Raw genomic sequence first — 16,723 nt, 5'->3', positions numbered from 1 at the left:
TCTCCCTTAAGCAGACAAACCAGATTAGAGCCGGCTTCCCTTTTCTGCCAACGCTGTAAACTGACAGTGAATTATCCTCGTTAGTTTACACGCAAAACAGTCTTACTGGATTCCAGGAGCCGGGGATGTATTTTGTTTAGACAAGTTCTCAGCGGCGTGTGATAATCCCATCTACAATGCAGATGAAGTGTGTGGAAAGAAGATCAGTGTTAGAGGGAAAGCGGGCATGGCTGGGCATGAGGCTAGAGGATAACTCCGGACAGCTGCTCTTAGGATTAATGCCACACTTTGAACTGACACTGGGATGAGATGCCACATATCTGTGGGCTTCAGCTCATAGACCGCTCTTCTGAAAAGACCAGCTTAAATCAGCATGAGTCCAGGTCGGTTTGTGCTGGAAAATCTATGCATCACAAGAAGAGGGTTAATAAAAGCTCAAGTGATGAAAATGACATTCAGCATGAAAAAAATAAATATTTAGTGTATTTTGTTACTTCATGACTGAAATTATTTTGTGAAATTGTGCTAACTAACTTCAACACGGGTATTTTTAGGACATTGTTTAATTGCTTTCGTTTTAGGTTAGGGATGCACTACTAATCGAAATGAACCACACGTGATTTGGAGAAGGCTGCAATTATTTTATGTGCAGCTTGTCAGTGAAGCGCGGCTCTGTGATCAGTAGAAAATACTGCTCCATCTGAAAGCCAGAGGGCGCTCTTGTGCAGACACTCCAAATATACCCCGCAGAAGTAGATAATGCATGTCATTCCAGGAAATCCCTATGGGAATCATACTATTGCTGTAGCTGAATAAACAGAAGATTGAATTGCTTTGATTGATTTATTAAATGTTGTGTTTAGTTGGACAAGAGGTTTATAAGTTTGGAAAGATGTTTAATGCGTGTTGCTTTTTCAAATGCACCTTATAAGCAACTCAAACCCGCAGTGCTTTCAGATGGATTTCATAGTCGCAATAAGCCAAATCGGTTTATATGAAGGACTAAAAATGACAGAACGAAAAATAAATAAATAAATAAATAAAAGTAGAAATAAATAAATAAATGCAGAAATAATAGTGAAAATAACTACATTTTGGTAATATAAATGGCTATTTCTGTATTTTTACATTTATTTATTTATTTATGCATTTCTTTATGTATTTATACATTTATTTATATATTTATGTATTTCTATATTTATTTATTTATATATGTATTTATTTCTACATTTATTTATTCCTACATTTATTTATTTCTGTATTTCCACATTTCTACATTTATTTATTTCTGTATTTCCACATTTCTACATTTATTTTTCCCTGCGCATGTATGCTAATTGACCTATGGCTAAGCCACGCCCCCAAACGCGATCAGCCAATCACAGTACGCATAGCTAACCCAATACACTCGGACATTCCCATACATGCAGGGAAAAATAAATGTAGAAATGTGGAAATACAGAAATAAATAAATGTAGAAATACAGAAATAAATAAATGTAGGAATAAATAAATGTAGAAATAAATACATATATAAATATAGAAATACATAAATATATAAATAAATGTATAAATACATAAATAAATACATATAGAAATGCATAAATAAATAAATAAATACATGTAAAAATACAGAAATAGCTATTTATATTACCAAAATGTATTTATTTTCACTATTATTTCTGCATTTATTTATTTATTTCTACTTTTATTTATTTATTTATTTATTTATTTTTCGTTCTGTCATTTTTAGTCCTTCATAGGTTTAAGCGCGATTTAATGTTAATTGCGATTAATCGTACAACCCTATACTTTGGGTAAAATATATATATATTTAATTTATTTTAAATTAAATTAAATGAACCTCATTAAAACGGTTTTATATAAATTAAATAAATTGAACCAACTGAACATTTGGTTCTGTTAAAGTCACCATGACATCAAAATGGACAATTCTTATAATTGACAGTTAATTTTTTTTTTCTTGTTCAAGAAGCCATTTAAAAAAAAAGACTAATGCAACTTCCATTAAGTCATTTCTGAGAAAAGCTTTTGAAAGTGGATCGAACTGAGCACCACAACACACCAATCAGCAGTAGGGTGCATGTTCACTCATGATGGGAAAGAGGAGAGAGGGAGATTTGAAGAAAGAGTAGAAAGACTAGAGATGGCTGAGAGACATTACAAAAGAGAAAAGGTCAGAGGAATATCACTGGAAAAAGAAGGGTTGTCATCAGTCAAGATAGGACTTGGTGTTAAAATTAGAATAGCTTTACACTTCTGGAAAGACCTAAGTAGGAAGGCTTGAAGAAGGACACAGAGGTTGCATTGTTTCTGCTCCATACATGAGTGACATTGGTTTTGCTATATTTCACAGAACCAATATATGCTGTTGTTGTAATATTAGCTATAGTAACAGGAAAGTTTTGTTTGTCATTGTTTGTGTGGCTCTGGCCCAGACAGTTATATAGTGTCGGCCCAGATCCGGCCCACATCTGGTACACGTTGAATCCATCTGGGGGTGTGCTGCTGGCGATGAACAACAATCTCTTGCTTCTATATACTCTCCTGTACTGTGTTCATGTTTTGTTCTTGCTCGTCATCGTTGCTTAATTTTTCGTGAATCATTATTTTGCTTTGCTTCAGCTACAATAAAGAGACATTCACTCTTGTGTTTGTGTATTTTTGCATTTTGGGGGCGGAGCAATGAAGGGAGGGGTGTGTTTGTTTGGGTTGATTTCAAATAGCAAGTGCTTCTCAGAAATTGCTTAGTGCACCTTTAATGGTTCATGTACTGAAATACTCTGACAAGTGAAAAGACATCCATTGATGTTTGGTTACAAAAGTGTACTCAAAATGATCGAAAAACTGATAAAGTTAACGTTTGTTTCAATCAATTCACCCACTGATGTGCACAAGATGCATATGCATGCATGTATATGATTTCCCTCCTGAATATTTAACCAATCATAATCAGAGGTAACCATTCAAACCAATCAGCTTTCAGTCTTACATTAGTATGTCATCAATCTTTTTTCAAAATATTCATTCTTCAAAAGTACAAAAAAATTGTTAAAGGAACAGGAATTGCTACATTAATGATGATTCCCATACCTAGTTAGGAAGGCTCTTGGGTACACCAGCGTTCAATGCAGAAAAACAGCATTCAAAACACAACATATGCTGATCTTTTCAGGAGTAAGCACACATGCTCGCATGAAAACACGGGCAGTGCGATTCATTAACACGTCTATGGCTTTATTATCTTCCCTTCTACCGTTAACAATATGCTGTTAAGCAAACAAAAAGCTACTCATTGTGAAATGTGCGCTGTTTACATCTGCCCACATGCATGACTCAGTAACATAAAACGAAGGACTATTTTACAGCCTCCATATGTGGCTGAGATGTAATTTGTGTAGTTTTTGTGACAACAATGCCATGTTTACAAGTCCAGCATGCATCATTTGTCAAACATCATTTGTCAGGGATATGTCAGAGCTGAAATGCAGTAAATCTGTCCTTGTGTGAAGGAATCATGGCTTCAGGACATGGGCTAAACACCTGTCTAAAGGTTTCTCCTCCTGCTCTCTTTTTTTCCCTCCTTCTGGTGAGCTGTTACGAAGTTGTCAAGCGGGACTGCCACTGTCAATGAGGACTGTAAAGAGGATTTTGTGTCCTTCTGAGTGGACCAGCGCCTCTCTCCTTCTTTAGGCTGAGAAAATCCCCCCTGTATTCCAGTCCCTCTTGGAGGATGCGTAAGGAAATCCTTGCCATTTTCCCCACACCAAAAACCTCCCTCTGTGAGAGCTTAGCTTCGTTCCAATCCCACCAAGCAACAGCATTTGTCTAACAGTGATGGCTTAGGCTTGAATTCAGATGGGATGTGTGGGAGAACTCAATGCGATCAACAAATGTAGCAACTTAAGTGGTGGAAAATATAATCTGTTGTGTTTTATGAGTCATAAGTATACATTTCACATTCCGAATGTGTTGATTGTTGATTATAGGGCAGATATTCATTGTAAATTTGAATCAAAGGTTGTACCTTAACTGGGAGGTGGTGCAAATTGCCTGCAATAGATAATAATAGATTGTGTTGTTACTTGCACGTCGGTTTGGATAAAAATTTCACCTTAATGAATAGATGAAATGCAAATGTAGATGACACTCCACTTCATTTATGCCTATTCAGACACACACACATACTTGCACTTCTCTCTGACAAAGGAAGATGCAGGGCACATGCAACTTTCTTCACCATCAGAAACGCAGTGATAAACAATTAAATAACTTCAAAACTTTACACAGATTATAGTGTTTGTTTATATTAAAATTATATGATTTTACATATATAACATAAAGCAGTCATGTTCAACAACAGCTGTATAAATACATATATTGCAATATAAACAAGCATTCTTGCACTGTATTTAGTGTACCATCATACCATACACCCAATAATGTGCATCTACACTACCATTACAAAAGTTTGGGTTCATTAAGAGAAAAAAAATATATATATATACAGTATATGTATATAAATTTGAAAGTATCTAATACCAAGATTAATTTAATGCATTCTTGCTGAATGTATTTATTTCTTTCAAAACAAAAATCTTACTGACCCCAATCTTTTAAACTGTAGTTTGTCTTTCTTAACCTGTTCATAATACATATTTCACACATAGAGATGTGTAAGAAAACTTTCAGGCAAGATGAACTACAGTATAGATCTGTCTTAGCTTTACAGTCATTTTTCATCAGACACTTAAATAACTGAATAAAACAGTGAGTACTTTTATCTCAAGAGTTCCAGAAACGCTTTTTAGCTTTGCTCAGCCTCTTTTTTTCCCCCCAGAGCGTTTTTTTCCAACCCTAATAGGACGATTTTATGATAAAGTGTATTGACGGATAGACGCTTGAACATGTGAGTTTCCATGGTGATTTCACAGAGGCACGTTTAAGTTTGCATTGTGTTTCACAGCCTTGAAGTATGCCTTTCAGGTAGACTCTCACTGTTCGTTTCTGTCGTTCTCTGAGAGTTTCTATTTGTCTCTCTCTATATTTTATGCCTTCAGATTCAAACACTTGTTGTAGATGTAACTTGCTGCTATACAGGGATATTCAAGATGGTCAACTAGTCATTTGACTTCGGAAGTGAAGTCAACTAGTATATATATTTTTTTTAATTTAAAAAAAAAAAATTAAGATTAACTGTGATATTTTCCAGCAGTACTTTAAAACCCTCTCTAAGAGGCTGCATTCATGAAGATTCTAAATGAATCCCTTTTAGTGTGTTGTCGACTCGTTAAACTTTATCTGAGGAGTTGCAATTATTTTACAGCCATCAAAACACCACTTGTGTAACAAAGCACCCTCAATTATAAATTAGACAATTACAGACTTCAGATTGCCTGCTGTGAGCACTGAGCACAGGTCTTGCCTTTTTTATGAGGACTGTTCTAGCAGTGTTTTCCAAACTCGTGGAGGCACACCAACAGTACACATTTTGGATTGTCTCTCTTATCTGACTCATCTATTTCAGGTCTTGAGCTGCATTTAAAATCACACTGTCTATTAGGTTCTTGATTTGACTTGAAACTTACTTCACAACCATTAAAAAAGTTTATGCAATTTAGTATGAATATGAAGCAGAACTGCTAGTCCTATGTAGGGCTGGGGGATTCAGGAGCCTATTTCAGCATATCATATTGTGTATCCTAATTATACAGAACTAGCGTTCCTGTAGCTCACACAGTAACAGCATGGCGCTTGCAAGTCGTCAAGTCAAATTAATTTTTATAGCACTTTTGACAATATACATTGTTTCAAAGCAGCTTTGCAGAAAATCATGAATGTTATTGTTTATAATATCTTAATATTTTCATATCATGTCATATTTAGCAGATTAGAGCTGGGCCGTAATATAGTTTACATTTTGCGACTATACAAGCAATCAAATGGTTGAGATATGCTATATAGTGTATATTGCCCTCCGCGAGTATATTGTATTTATGCAAATATACTTTTAACTTTATATAAAGAGCTAGATGAAATATAGTATAGTTACAAAATATAGTTACATTATGCAAAAAAAGAAGAAAAAAAAAACAGCCAGTTGAGATTTAGTATTTATCGCTTTACGCAAGTGTACTGCATGTTTGCGGATAAAGTTGGATATAATATATATCAAACTTTATATATAGAGCACTGAGGTGATATAAACAAATCACGCTTCTGAGATTTGCTGTATAGTATATATTGCTTTGTGAGTATACTATATCCATTAGGATATAGGATCTATGTAAAGTAGGATGTATCCAACTTTTAATATATCTCTGGGAAATAATATATTTATATTTTTTGATGATGTAACAATCAAACTGTTGAGATTTGCTGCTATAAATGGTACATTCCTCTTAATGTGAATGTACTGTATGTATCTGAGTAAGGTTGGATATATTAGTTGTTATTTGGTACGATACGTTATTTTGTATTATGGTGGATATATATATATATATATATATATATATATATATATATATATATATATATATATATATATATATATATATATATATAATAAAAATGTATTTAAAGGGATAGTTCATCACTGTCATCATTTTACTTCCCCTCATGCTGTTTCAAACTGCATAGGCTAAGTTTATTTCTTCTGTGAAACACAAAAGAAGATAATTTGAGGAATTTCTTTTTGTCTAGACTGTACAACGAAAGTCAGTGCAGTCTAAAACAACATTTTGTATAGACAAAAACAGCTGAAATATTCATCAAAACTTTTGTGTTCAGCAGAAAGAAGGACATGCAGGTATGGAATGTCATGAGGTTGAGGAAATAAATACCCCCTGAATATGTCGGCTGAAATACTTTTTTAAGATTAGTTGTTAAGACAACTCATTGACTAGTCATTAAAATATGTAGTTTTTAACGCTAAGGTAGATAAAAGTCAACAGGTATGTGTGCACAGCAGAAGTCCTGTTAAGTGCTGGGAGGGAGGCATGGAGCTGTAGCCCCAGCATCAATTTTCATTTTCTTCTCCTCAAAAGGCCCAGAGATGCTGAGAACCACTCAGGCGTCAAGATCTCCCACAGACAGAAGATGAACTAGCAGGCCCTTTTAATTTTAATCCGGAGAAGATGGAGAGTTGAGCCCTGCCCTCTCTCTTTCTCAGCCTCTGGCACTCGTGTCAGTGAGGAGATCATTGTTCTTTTCTTTCCTTGCTTTCATTCGACTCCTTCTCAAGTCCCCCTAAAACCCTTCATCCCTCCACCTCAATCAGTTCTCTGTATTTCTAACAATGACTCGTGATTTAAGCGACTTCACACGATGTGTAATCAAACCGGCTCTTTTCGTAAAGGGTTGATTGTGTTCTCAGGAGGTATAGACACACATATGTCTGGCCAACAATATGGCTAATGAAAAGGCCATAAGGACCCGGATTCCGTGACAAGGAAACAAAGCCTCGTGAATGAATATGCCAGCTTTCTAATTACAGACAATTGACATTTCCGAGTCCTCTGGGGTATCGATGCCGGGCTGACAGTAGCAAATGCCAGTGCACAGAACTTCTCCATTACAAAAGATATTCGCTTCTGTGTTTGTTGAGAGTCTAATCAAACAAATTTATATTCATGGCTGGTGACCTAAGTAAGTTGATTCGCAGAATTTATGTACACAAGGGAACAAGTCGTTTATATTGGCGCGCTTGTAGTATCAAGGACATTTATAAACCTCTGTTGTCTCTCAGCCATTTGTGTCAGGGATTATTAATGCTTATTATAGATAAATTTAACTGTAAATTAGCCCAAATGCCTCCCACAGCGATGGCGGATTCAAGACACGTCACCTGCGTGGATTGTCTTCATCGTGAACATTTGTTTTTGCCAGTTTGGTTTATGAAGTTGTCCATGAAGGCCTATGAGGATTTTAAGAAAAGATGGAGGATTTGCAATGTGAAAAGTTAATAAAGTGGTCGTGTGTGAGAACAAGACCCTGTTTACAGATTTGGATTGAAGGATCAGAAGTTCAGTTTGTACATTTTAGTATTTCTGTGTTCCTCAGCTATTTTAGTGAAGTACTTCTTTTACCTGACTGTGTGTCACATGAGTTGTCTCTTTGTTTTTTATGCTCACCAAGGCTGCATTTATTTGATCAAAAAATACTTTAAAAACAATGAAATATGATCACAATTTAAACTATTTTTTATTTAAATATATTTTTAAACGTAATTTATTCCTGAGTGATGGCAAAGCTGAATTTTCAGCATCATTACTCCAGTCTTCAGTGTCACATGATCCTTCAAGAATCATTCTAATATGCTGATTTGCTGCTCAAGAAACATTTTATATTATTATCAATGTTGAAAACATTTGTTCTGCTTATTTATTTGTGTGAAAACCACAATACTTTTTTTTTCAGAATTCCTTGAATAGACAGTTCAAAAGATTTTTGATGACAGTTGATTTTTTTGTAACAATGTAGGTCTTTACTGTCACCCAATTTAGTGCATCCTTGCTGAATAAAAGCCAAAAAGTCTTACTGACCCAAAATCTTTGAACAGTAGTGCATGTTTATGCATTTTTCCAAATTTTTCGATTACACTCACTTATTTTGTATAATATAAAAATAACCAGCAAAATTAAAACCATTAGTTATCAGATATAGATATCAATATCAGTGATAAATAGAACCTAAAACCCTGTTTACGCCATTCATCTTTGATTCCATTTAACATATTTTTCCTTCAGAATGTTTGTTTTTAACAGCAATAAAAATGATTTGATCTCCACAGCATTGAATGACATCTTCTGATGTCGTTCATAAATGTTACTTGGCAACCAACAGTGAGAACACCCACTAGCATCCCAACTGTCAGGGACTAATGACATGCAACTAGCAGTGTGCACAGGGCTTAGCACATATTCCAAATCAGAAATCACATTTTTTATATCTATTTTTGGCCTTGTTCATCACTTTTATTGACAGTGATCATGTAGAGTTGACAGGAAACTTGGCAGATGACACAAGATGGTCTCAAACTCGAGCATCTTGGAGAATGTGCTACACATCACTATAGGCAACAGATGACATTTTAGCCACAGAAAATTGCAGAAGGACTTGCTGCCACTGCCATTTCTACATAATTTCACCTTGAATGGAGACCATGCAGGTTATCCAAAGCAACTGAAACCACCGCTGAATTTTGAGGCCTTAAAACCCATTAGACTCTTTCACCCCCTTTATAGAGGTCACAGTAAAATCGTCCATTCTGCTCCCACCGCAATACCATACACCCTTTTACGATGCTTTCCAGATGTCTAAGAATGGCGCCATACAGTCCTAACGATCTGTTCATTCATTAATTAACACAAGCAGCCCTCAATATGCAAACATTTCTCCTTTTTTAATGGCTGCGCTATAAAATGTAATTTTGTCAACTGGGGCCCCTGTATGAGAAATCTCTAAAGACCAACAAATCTTGAAAGATCGCCATAGAAAAGTAGAGATTATGACCTCATTAATAAGCATTAAAGGCAAGCAATGCAAGCTTAAGAAGTGTGTCTCTGTGGACGTGTGGGAAGCGGCTGCGTTGAGCTCAATGTATCTGAAAATTACCCTTCGGCCCCTACCAGCAAACTCCTTTCTGCTAGTATTGGATTATGCGAAGTCATTGTGGCTAATTACTCTCTTCCTGATGGTCATTTCTGTATTATTTTTTATTTTTTTCCAAAACAGAGGGCTATGTTCTTGTCATTTGCACAGTGCAAGGAACGTTAATTAACAGTTTTCTACTAATACCCCCATTGGCTATAACACATGATGCTAGCCAGTCTGGGCTTGATCTTTGACTTTGAGTTGAAGTCTTAGAACTTTGTCTCCAAACAACGGCCATCACAGACAGTGTTTTCCAGCCAATTTGGATAATGGCTTCTTTATCCCCTAGCATAGCGGATGCTTGTTATGAACAGGATGCTTTTATTGAAGAGCAATAAACTTGGGTGAATAAACTTTAAGAAGCCTTGTTTTTCCACTAAGGTCCATTAGCTGGCCTTAACTGCAATATTTGTTGTTTACACCATACATGCAAAAACACTACATGCGAAATAGTCACCGTAATGCAAGCTGCATTATATATTCCTGAACATCGTTGGTCTCCTCTCTCTCTCTCTGACTCTAGCACTTTTTTTTTCTGCTGGGTCCCGCATGCATGTTTCATTATTGTTTAATTCCAATGTTATGAGCTGAATGTAATGTTACGGTGTTGACCGGTCAGAAATTAATAGCTTGTTGCGTGACACTGGGAGAGCGGTAAAATTTACCATCAATTCCGCAGACTGTCCCCAAGTTTAATTACCGTTGGATTGCTGACTGGTATTTTCATTATAGCAGGTTGAAGAAGGGTCAAAGTAGATTTGCAAACGTTCACTTTCTCCCCCGGCAACATTTTATCAGGTGCTTGAAATGCTGGAATAATTATATATCAAGCTGAATAAATAATTGATTCTATAATAGCCCCTTTCTTGTCCTCTTGTGAGACCCGACCTGAATTTTCTCCCTCCCTCACTCTGGGCTCATCTGCTTTATTTTAATTGAGTTTATTTGGATAGCGCTCTGTCTTTCTGTCTGTCTCTCCATCTGTCATACCAAATACTGCATTAAAATGACATATTATAACAGAATTTTCACGTTTTTAAAAAATTGCTGTAGAAGAGTTGGAATCAGATAAGCTTAATATTCCAGTCAGGATTTTTAGCTGATCTTTATTATTGTTTATGGATTGAGGGATCTATGCAGAAGTAACCTATAGAAGATTTCTTAATAAACTCTCCAAGTTCATCAAAGTTTAATAGCTGTTTAGATGTGCTGTTTGGGGAATTAAGTCCAAAAGGTTACAAGAAGTTGCTTCACTAACACAATAAGAGTGTCTGTCTTGTTGTTTTTAACATAATTGTCAGGGGTTGTACTCCTTAATGGTGAATGCGAGGTAAATATGTGTGTGTGTGTGTCCACATGCATCTGCCATTATGTCTTGTGTTTAGCTGGCTGTGTGTGCGGCAGAGCATTCTAGAGCAGGGGGGCAGATGGAAGAGAAAAGTCCACATTGAATTAGCTTCCATCTCTGTGCTCTAATGCTGTATAATGGCTGCAGACATCTCATGGGTAATAGCTCAGGGATTACAGAGAAGGCATATTGCTCTTAGTGACACCACTAACCTTATTAGAGAGAGAGAGAAAGAGCGAGAACGAGAGAGTTCGATGTGAATTTGCAGTGACTGGAGCCTGAAGAGATGTATTATTATAATGGAAAGTACCTGATCCAAATAACAGTTATTTACTGTATCTTGTGTACATGATGACAGCCACGTTTTCTCCCAGTCTGTGACATTTCACACATGAAATGTTCAACTAAATAATTATGTATCTAATGAATTGGGCTTTTAATAGTGTATCGAGGTGTTGCGTAACCTAAACGAAAGCCTTTTTGCATGCGCTGTTATTCATTTCCTTTATTAACCTTTATTTCCTCAATTTCCCTAGCGGATGTTATTCATTTCCTTTATTAACCTTTATTTCCTGAATTTCCCTAGCGGATGAATAAAGTATATCTATCTATCTATCTATCTATCTATCTATCTATCTATCTATCTATCTATCTGTCTATCTGTCTATCTGTCTATCTGTCTGTCTGTCTGTCTATCTGTCTAACCACGCAAGTCACTTAAGAACAAGTTCTTGTTTTCAACAACAGCCTGGCAGGAAAGTTAAAATATCCTGAAAGTCATACACATACACATTCATTTAAAACATTTACAGGCTGTAATAAAAACACCCTAGTAGTTGTTTTTAAAATGCAGAGATTGAAATATATGTCTCTAATTTCAATTACTTTTGTAGCACATTCCAAACATTTGGAGCAGCAAAACCAAAAGTGGAACGACCATAAACAGTTTTCTTCCTAGGAGTCCAAAATTTGATTAGATGATCTGGTTCCTTTATAAATAGGAATAACAGACTGCATGCATGTCTGACCTCTTAGTCCATACATCTGCAGCACACACCTTGCTTGCCTCTCTAGAGCTTGTAGTACATGTCTTTGTATGTATAACACAGCTAGATAGAGACAACTCTGGCTATTTATCTGTGTCTGTTCAAATAGCCAAGTGAGGAAAAATACTCTGAGATGTTTTGTTTTTTAAAAAGTGGGTTTCTTTGGAAAAGCGTTGGTGTAAATGTGTGCCTGAGTTGAATAGAGAGTGAGAAAAAGAGATCTGAATGGCAAAAACTCATTGAAAGCAAGATTGTAGTTTTTGAAAACTGCATTGCTAGCTGGTTTAATCGTCTGGTCATCTGAATTGAATGAGTCCCTGCTTGAGATTGCTTATATGGGTTATTATGAGGATACTCTTACTCTTTCTTTTCGCTGAGACTTGTGTAGTATGCCCTTCACAAGTGTGAAATGGTTTAATTTACTCTTTCATTAATTGCTTTGGTGGATCTCGAACTGAGCCACACGAGGGGTTACTGAATAGCCAGTACTAATCTAAAACTCCATTAACTCATGCCGGGGGAGGATTTCTGATTACACGAGGGGCAAATCAAATAAAACACTTTTTTTCTGTTAAAGGTGCTCTAAGCGATGTTGGGTGACGTCACTTCTTGTTGACGTTCGAAGTATTGTCAAACAAAACGGAGGCTAGCTCGAACCTCCCTCCCCCTCATCCCGTCCCCTCCCCCTCCCTTCTGTGCTTCCTGAAACAGTCATGAATTCGGTACTTTGTGCGTTCCTTCTCCTTTTCCCTCTTCTTAGCTATTTGTTCATCGGAACGTCGTCTCTTTGGTCGTGTGTCGGCCATATCAAAATTCAAGAGAATATAATTCTAACGTTAGTCGTTGTCTAGGACATCTCTCCTCTAGCTAACTTCCCTCTTCATGCTTCTCTCTCCTCCACTCCCCACACCCCCCTTCATGTGCACGCAAACTAACCCCCCAACCCCCACCCCCAAATCATTCTTGTCGGTTATTGGCTGGAACACTGTTTGGCCCAGGCTGGGCCAGTTTGTTTTTCTTGCTGTTTGTGGAGCCTGGGCTGTCTACAGAGACTGGGGTTTTTTTTACAGCGTGTTCAGGGGACAGGCAGCTAGCGGATAGTGAAGAGATGTTTGCTGTATGTGACAAAAAAAGTTTTGGTCTAGAAAACGCGTGACATCGCTTAGAGCACCTTTAATGTATTGCTTTTCATCGCTCACATTTATGTTTTGTTTTTCTTTTTTTCCTCAGTGCAGCTTTTGTTCGGAAGATTTAAAACTAGATTACATTAAATTAACCTTTTTGAACTCTTTTCCCGCCATTGACTGGCAACTTAAAAACAAAACAAAAAAAACAACAACAACGCTGGTGGGCAATTAACTTCAGGTGCTGATTAACTAAATACTCATATTGTTTTGGCAAAATAAGCTCACTAAAAATCTGATTTTTTAATTTACATTAAAAATACAGTTATTTTACTTACTAAACACGGCATTAGATGTGTACGGGGGTTTGGTGAGCTAATATAATTTTCCAAGCAGTAAACACTGCTTAGGTACAAGCTGTTTAATGCACAAAGACTCTTGCAGGGATGTTTTCCTTTCACTGGTTAGAAAATTGCATTTGTGTCATCCATTGATTAGCATCTTGTTTTGGTATCACTTGTTATACAGCAGCCATGAAAACATAAAAAAAAAGGAGGAACAACAGGAGACGCTAGGACCAGATAAATGAGGGTGTTTCCCTGGATACAAGCTGTAGGAGACAAGGATGCAGCCATTTGGGGAATTGGACTTGTATCGATTGCCATTATTAGCCATTCTTTGCATGAACACACAATTTGTTGTGTTTTTTTGTACTTATTTAGGAGACGTTTGTTGAAATCTTGAACAGTCTGACTTGTTCAGAATTTAAATTCTCTTTTCTTTTTCTTTTTTTCTTTTCTCTCTCCATTGCAGTGAATAAGCACAAACCATGGATCGAGACGTCCTACCATGGTGTCATCACGGAGAACATGGACACAGTACTGCTAGACCCTCCCCTGGTCGCATTGGACAAAGATGCCCCTGTCCCTTATGCAGGTATACGACTTATCTAACTGACTACACAGCGCTCTGAAATACTCTATTATGATTGGTCAGTCGTGTCATTCGAGCCATACGGGCAAATGTTGCCGTTGTCCCTGACAACCAATGTCTTGCACTGAGCATGTCTCACATGTTTCATGTCTCTAGTTTTCTTTTTCTTGTCATGATCACATCAATTTAACTAGGATCAATATTTCATGTCCATTATATATTTATTAGTTAAGCTACATTGTAATAAGTGAAATTATGTACATTCAGATGGTCATTATATTAAAATAAAACCCCTTGACTTTAGTATTTATTTGGCCATTAATGACATTCTGACTGTATATTTTTCCCTTTCTAATAAAATAGTACTTTTTTTTTCCTATCGCTGCATTATTAACTTTGTCTAGTTTAGACGTGATTGGATAATAAAATTTTATTATTATTTGGAACACGGTCCTTTGGAATATTATAATTATAGTAATATAAAAATTATATTTCTTTTCAGATAATTATATATTTAAACAATAATTTATTCATAGCCATTTTTAAAACAATCCCCTTTTAAGTCTTTAATATGTCCCAACATTGTACTACCAATGCTTCATTTTGAAATATGCAGAACATGCAGAATATATATCTTTTTAATTAAATCGCAGCCTTTTGCAGTTTAATCGTGATTGTGATCCTTTTGATTAACTTTGCAGCTTGTTTTCCTCATATCTAATCCATTATAATGAGACATACAAGCTCACTCCAGAACATCCAGGATTATTCCAAAATGTATAGCATTGGATGGTAGCTTGGTTCTTCAGTGTAGTGTTCCTCTATTCCTTTGTGTGTAAGAGAGGCCGGTTGAGTGTGAGATTTTATGTGTATTGCAGCATAGTGCTCATATAAAAGAGATTTAGTCAACGCTTTCCTCACTGTTATGGAGACAGATCCGCCTGACCTTCCTGTTATTTCGGAGTGCATTTCCTGCCTCTATCTCCATTGTTGTGGTGACACACAGCCCTTGTATAAGTAGATCTTGTCTGCCTTTCCATGGCCGAGCGTTCAATAAACCGACCGGCCTTGAAAATCAACTGGTATAATGTGCGTTTTGGCTTTCGAGGAGAAGGAATCAACACTTAGAGTGTCAGTCACCTCTCATGGAGCAATGAATGACGGCACAGCTTTACGACTTGTGTGTTGTTTATGTTAGACAGATTCCGACTCGCTGGTTTTCAAGTGCAGGTTGTTCAGATGGGGTAGCAGGAGGTTGGGGAGGGTGGTGGCTGACTGATGCAAAGTAATTAAATAAAGTGATTTTTTTTCCCCAAAGAGGAATGTGTGGAAGTATTGTGACAGGTAACTCTCTACAGCTCATTAGATGACAATGCCTAGAATTAATCTCCTCTCTGACAGCCTTGGCAAAAATTACTTTTCTAGCTTTTATATATTGATTTTTGCAGCTTGCACTTGAAAAGCATGCTGTTAATGGTGAACTTGATGAAGACTTGTTGTTCATACCTTGGATAATCTTTAAGCTGACAACATGCCTCTTTTTTTTACAGCATTACAATCGGCTACTGGTGATGGCTGATCTTTGCAGTATGTTACTTCAGTGTGTTTTGTTGTAATATCACACTTTAAAGTCAGCATGAAATGAAAATCCATTCTACATGCAGGTTATTGATCTTTTAATGTGAATGATTCATCCATGCATATGTTTTTTTGTTTTTTTTTTTGTTTTTTTTACATTTATTGACCTTGGACTTTATCATTAAAATATCACAACTCGATCTTTTGGTAAAACAACATACTTCTCTCTAGTGACGTATGCCAGATTTCTCTTATCATTAAGTTACTATTTCTATTTCTTACTAATAGGCTGAATTGGTGCTCAATAATAATTTCTTATTATCAATATGGTGCTGCTTAATATTTTTTTTTCAGGATAAGATGAATAGAATGAATAGAAAATTTTAAAGAACAGCATTTATTTTAAATGGAGATCTTTTGTAACATTATGCATGTCTTTACTGTTCTTTTTGGTCAATTGAAATGCCCTTGCTGAAAAAAAAGCACTAAAGGCCAGGGGTCCTTTATTATGCTTTCACTTTTTCAAATTTAGTTGGTGTGTAATGTTGCTCTTTGAGCATAAAAAAGATCTGCAAGGTTACAAAGATTAATGCCCATTCTAAAGGGAGATGTTTTATTTAACAGAATTCACTTTCCAAGAACTAAAATGAATGACTCGTTTGGACTAAAAGGTTTTTTCCAGGCTTTGTGAAGTCATAAGGTTACTCATTTAATCCTCACCCACGGAAAACGCAAAACAAAGGGACGAGGCCTGGTTGAGCTGCATTAGAGAAGACAGTGTAGTTGTTGTGTCGTTTTTTATCAACAGTTCCAATTATAAGATTTATGTTGTTGCTATGATGTAAACAAAGGGCAAAGCTTTGCCTCTGCTTGCCTGCTAGCCAACATAGTGTTGATATAGTGTTTACTGTAGCTTTTGTAAGCTCTCGCTTTTGTAAGGCTGTAAGGCTGCCCCTTTAAGAAAATTAATCTTGGTTTTGTGATCGATTACCGTTTGTATTACCATAGTTTTCTGGCAAA

General features: G+C 36.2%; 1 protein-coding gene across 1 annotated transcript in view; it reads left to right on the top strand.

The window, feature by feature from the left end:
• Window positions 1-16,723, top strand: part of clstn2a (calsyntenin 2a) — a 223,816-nt gene that overhangs the window by 74,934 nt on the left and 132,159 nt on the right. Inside the window, exon 2 of the mRNA XM_084119337.1 lies at window positions 14,006-14,128. Coding sequence (XP_083975463.1) covers window positions 14,006-14,128 — 123 coding nt within the window. The remainder of the gene's footprint in view (window positions 1-14,005; window positions 14,129-16,723) is intronic.

This window comes from Abramis brama (assembly GCF_963993115.1).
Source record: "Abramis brama genome assembly, chromosome: 7".
Classification (NCBI taxonomy): Eukaryota; Metazoa; Chordata; class Actinopteri; order Cypriniformes; family Leuciscidae; genus Abramis; species Abramis brama.
Note: the sequence above shows the minus strand (reverse complement) of the source record. Positions and strands in the feature narration are given on the sequence as shown.